Source organism: Sceloporus undulatus, unplaced genomic scaffold, assembly GCF_019175285.1.
Source record: "Sceloporus undulatus isolate JIND9_A2432 ecotype Alabama unplaced genomic scaffold, SceUnd_v1.1 scaffold_974, whole genome shotgun sequence".
In the NCBI taxonomy this organism is placed as follows: domain Eukaryota; kingdom Metazoa; phylum Chordata; class Lepidosauria; order Squamata; family Phrynosomatidae; genus Sceloporus; species Sceloporus undulatus.
This window is the reverse complement of record NW_024803894.1, coordinates 1-5,133: the sequence shown is the minus strand read 5'-3', so window position 1 is coordinate 5,133 and position 5,133 is coordinate 1. Positions and strand designations below refer to the sequence as shown.

At 45.4% G+C, this 5,133-nt stretch overlaps 1 protein-coding gene across 1 annotated transcript; it reads right to left on the bottom strand.

Annotated features, from left to right (window-relative positions):
• Positions 1-1,476: 1,476 nt before the first annotated feature.
• LOC121917823 (calcyphosin-like protein) lies at positions 1,477-5,127 on the bottom strand. The gene is made up of 4 exons (XM_042443944.1): positions 4,780-5,127; positions 3,811-3,988; positions 2,905-3,114; positions 1,477-1,735 (listed from the first exon to the last, which is right to left on the bottom strand). The coding sequence occupies exons 1-4, from the start codon at positions 4,848-4,850 to the stop codon at positions 1,634-1,636; spliced, it is 561 nt and encodes a 186-aa protein (XP_042299878.1). The 5' UTR covers positions 4,851-5,127; the 3' UTR covers positions 1,477-1,633.
• Positions 5,128-5,133: the final 6 nt, after the last annotated feature.

Genomic DNA, 5,133 nt, shown 5'->3' with positions numbered 1-5,133 from the left:
GTTTTTTTTAAAGTAAATCAGGAAAATATCTTAAATTGAAACAGGTGTTTTAAATGCCTCCAGCTCTGATAGTCCAACCCAGTGCATGTTTAGGTTTCATTTTTTTTAAGTGATGAGCAAATACAATGCTTCCCACCATATAAGTGTGAACCTGATTTGCCACCTTGGTTTAATTTTGGAAAAAAGCTAAGAGGGGGGGGGGGGGGCTACAAAGCAAGGCAATCCCCCTTTCTCTACTTGCAAGGAAACCCATAGCCTGTGTTATCTCCTCCCAACACACACACAATTCTTTACTACTGTTGTGCTGCTTAGGATTGAAATAAAAAAGTAAATGGAATGAAACCCACCCTTAGGAAGGTTAGAATCATAGAATGATAGTTGGAAGAGACCACAAGGGCCCTGATCTGGTCCAACCCCATTCTGCCATGCAGGAACTCTCCATCAAAGCATCCCCATTGACAGATGGCCATCCAGCCTCTGTTTAAAGACAGCCTCCAAGGAAGGAGACTCCACCACAATCTCGGAGGAAGGAGTGTGTTCTTCTGTCAAACAGCCCTTACTCTCAGGACGTTCTTCCTAATGTTGAGCTGGAATCTCTTTTCCTGGAGCTTGCATCCATTGCTCCATAGGGTCCTATTCACTGGAGCAACAGAAAACAAGCTTGCTCCCTCCTCAATATGGCATCCCTTCAAGTATTTAAACAGGGCTATCACATCACCCCTTAACCTTCTCTTCTCCAGACTAAACATCCCCAGCTCCCTAAGTCCTTCTTCATAGGGCTTCATGGTTTCCAGACCGTTCACCATTTTAGTTGCCCTCCTTTGGACACATGGCTCCAGTTTCTCAATGTCCTTTTTGAATTGTTTTGCCCAGAACTGGACACAGCATTATTCCAGGTGGGGCCTGACCAAAGCAGAACAGAGTGGCACTATTACTTCTCTTGATCTAGACACTGTACTTTTATTGATGCAACCTAAAATTGCATTGGCCTTTTTAGCTGCCGCATTGCACTGTTGACTCCTATTCAACTTGTGGTCTACTTGGACTCCTAGATCCCTTTCACACGTAGAAGTCTCCTTAAGACAGGTGTCCCCCATAATCCTATGTCTGTGCATTTAATTTTTCTGCCCTAAGTTCAGTACCTTACATTTCTCTGTGTTGAAATTCATTTTGTTAGCTTTGACCCAGCTTTCTAATCTATTCAGGTCATTTTGAATTTTGATCCTGTCCTCTGGAGTATTAGCTATTCTTCCTGGTCTGCATATCCCCATAGAATCTGTGCTGGTGGAAAAACTTCAGGCAACTGGTAGAATTTCATTTCATTTTATTTATTTTATTTATCCCAGCATGGGAAATGTAATAGAAAAGTAGCAGAGGCAGCAGCTGGAGGAGAGCAATCTGTACTAAGCTAGCTTTCTACTTGCAGGGGTTTCATCCTTTGGAAGAGAGCCTTTGCTGCTGTCTTCTGCTGAGAGCCTTTGCTGCTGTCTTCTGCTGTATTTGCAGATCCTGACCTTGTTGGGCAACATGTCACCCCTTGCTTCGTGCGCAGAAAGTCCCAGGCAAATCTAACCAACATGTGTGTAATCTTGTCTAACTGCCACTACTTCAGGTGAGGCTGCCTGCCTCCTTGCTACAGCTTCCAGGCCGCCTTCATCATATTCACAAAATAGTCATCACTGTCGATAGAGGCACTTACTCCACTGTAGTAGTTAAGAAATTCTTCAGCTGTGATCTGCAAAAAAGCAGTAAAGTCAAGGTTTCCAGATGGTCTCACCCACAGTAGCTTATGTATTGGCAACTATGCCTTTGCATTTCTTACTTTCATGGTTATACACAGGCCATCTGGCTCTGGAAGGATTCATTCTTCCTCCCCCACAACTTCAAGTTCATACTCTCGGGTTTTACTTCTTGGGTTGTGAATCAGGTGGGATGTATGTGGTCCTGTTTACAAATCTGGCTCCCATCTGGGCAATTAAACAATTAACGTAAAGGACAAACCAGATCTCAGAATGTAATGAAAAAGGATTTTTGTTCTGAGAAAATAGTCCAATACAGGAAATTTTGAACAGCCAAAAACAATTGGATAATTGTGAAGTCAAAGGCTTTCATGTCTGGCATCCATAGATTTTTGTGGGTTTTTCAGGATACATGGGCATGTTCTAGACGAATTTATTCCTGGCATTTTGCCTGCATCTGTGGCTGGCATCTTCAGAGAATGGTGAAATGTCAGGAATAAACTCTTCTAGAACATGGCCCCATAGCCCGAAAAACCCACAAAAATCAATTGGATAATTGCTTCTCCCATTATGGGATGCCAGGCAGTTTGAAATATAGATTCAAATAAAATACTATTTTTAAAAGAAACCCCTAATAATTATAACAACACTTTGCCAAAGCAAAGGACGGGAAATGAGGCAGTGAGGAAAAGTGACTCCCCTGGTCTGGACCACCATCCCCTTTTCAGCTATGAATAACCAAATCACTTGGATACCCCAGAACTTCAGTAGCCGTTGTTGTTATGGTTGTTGTGTTCCTTCAGGTCGTCTCAGATTTATAGCGACCCTAAGGCAAACCCATCATGAGGTTTTCTTGGCAAGGTTTGTTCAAAGGGGGCTTGCCATTGCCATCCTCTGAGGCTGAAAGAATGTGACTTTCCCAAGGTCAGCCAGTAGGGTTCCATGGTTGAACTGGGATTCATCCCAGTATCCTAGTCCAGTGCTCAGCCATTATACCACACTGGCCCTCAGTCTTCAGCTATACTGCCTGCAGGTGGTGGTTTTATGTAGCTCTTTTTCTTTGCCATTGGCAGAATTGCTGGCTGGTGGGGTTCTGAGGTTTGATCCCCAAAAGTGACTTATGCAAGCTTCAGGAGACCATCCCAGGGGTTTCTCTGCTGCCTACCTTCCCATCCTTGTTGTCAGGGGAGTCAAAGCTGTCCAGAAAGGCCCGAAAGACCTGGTCCTCTGTCCACTCTCCACTCTTGAATTTGGGGTGCGAGCAGCTGTTGTAGACCCCCCGAAGGTCTTCCACTGTCACCAGTCCATCTCCTGTCCTGTCCAGTTTCTGGAACGCCTCTCCGATTATCTCCTTCCTGGCTTTGGACATCGGGGGCCTAAAAGCCAAAAAAAAAAAAAAAAAAAAGGGGGTGAAAGATTCCCACTTTGAACGCCTTCCTTGTTTAGGTCTTCCTAAGGCAAAATTTCCTTTTGGAAGGGCATGTCTGAAGTCTTCCCTGAGAAAAGTTTTCTGATTCTTTAAAAAACAGAATGTCCCCCACCCCATAAACCAAAAAGGGAATGAAGAAATGCTTGATGTATACAAAACAGTGGAAGTGCAAGAAGTCACTTTTCCCCCTTTTGTTTTGGCTTTACAAAGCATTACAGAGGAAGCAAATTAAATGGCCCTTGAATGGATCCAGAGAGGCTCTTTCTAGGTTTTTTCACTATTTAAAATTGCACTCAGAGGCTCCTGAACATTTTACTTTGCTTATTAATCAGTTGTATTTCCATTCTGCCTTTCCTCCTGTCAGACCAAAGAGGGATGCATGGCTTTCTTCCTTCCTACAACAACAACCATTTGAGGGAGAATGACTGGCCCAGACAATGGGTTTCATGGCTCAATAGGGCAAACTCCAACCTGGAGCCCTGCACACGATTGCTTCCCAGCAGAAGACACAGGAGGAGGAAGAAGAGAGCCGTGTCTTTTCACGTGGCTTGCCTGTCTCCCAGAAGCCATGATGGTCTTCTAAGCCCAGCTTAGCCAAAAGCCACGGCTCAGCCGCTTACTCTGTCCATCCCGCTTGCTCACCCGCAGAGCTTCCAGAAACTCATTGAAGTCGAGGGTCCCACTCTTGTTTTTATCACAAAAGTGGAAGATTTCCTCCACGTCGCCCCCTTCCAGAGGGACCCCGGCGTCCTGGAGACCCTTCCGGAATTCCTCCAGGTCCAAAGATTTGCTCCCGTTGTCATCCATGATGCGGAAAAACCTGCAAGGAAAGATGGAGAGGGAGAGGTGAAAGCTGGTCAAGAAGGAAGGTAGCAGAAAATAAAATGCACTTGATACACAGGCCAGAAAGGCTGCCTCCTTTTTGGGACATACAAGTCCGGCATCTCACTGGCTTCATTGGCAGCGGGATTCTGAGGGCTGAAGTCCCCAAATGGGACATTTTCAAAACTGATTTGTGACATCTCCGACAGATACAAAGATGTAGCTTTGCTAGCAGAACCAGCACTTCCCAGCCTTTTATCTGAGGAAGAAATACTGCTCAGATATGTATGTTGAGTGAAAAACTCTAGTCTCACAGGTGGGACCCCAATTTTTAGTAAGAAATGGGAACTGCAGGGTTCTAAGTCCTTCCTTTCCCCTTTCTGGGGATTTGTTGTTGTTGTTGTGCACCTTCAAGTTGTTTCCAATTTATGGCCACCTTATTGCAGGGTTTGTTCAGAGAAGGTTTGCCTTCTTCTGGGGCTGAGAGAGTGTGACTTGCCCAAGGTCACCCAGTGGGTTTCCATAGCACAGCAGGGATTTGAACCCTGGTCTCCAGGGTCCAAGGCAACATCAAACCCCTCCACAAGTCTGGCTCTTAGCAAAAAGCAAATTAACCCATGCAAAAGGCTGGCTGCCAAACTGTAATAGGATGGAAGGAGGCTCAAATCCATTTGCAAGTTGCAGAATTTGGCCGGTGGAATAGTCTGCTTCTCCAGGAGGTAGAATGGAGGAGAAGCCCACCTGGCTGCACCTATTTCCCAGAATCGTGAAGCTGGAAACCCCGCTTACCTGGCCAGACCGTGGATCCCCAAGGCTCCTCTTTCCAAGCACTTCTTCCTGAGCTTTATAATGGCCTCCATGCCACACTCTTTGGCTGTTTGTCGAAAGAGAGTCTGCAGAGGAAAGGGACAAAGTTGGATCAAGGCCCCTTGGCTCTTCCTCAGCCCAGCAGTCCTCCTTTTTGACCCAAATGGTTGTTCCTATTTATTGTTCCTCAGTTAAATGTTAATATGTGCCTTCAACTCCATCTCACCCTCTCCTAGGACTTTCTTGGCAGTCTTTGTTATTCAGAGGATATTTATTGCCATTGCTTTCCTCTGAGGCTGAGACAGTATGGCTTCTTCAAGATCTCCCAGTGATGAG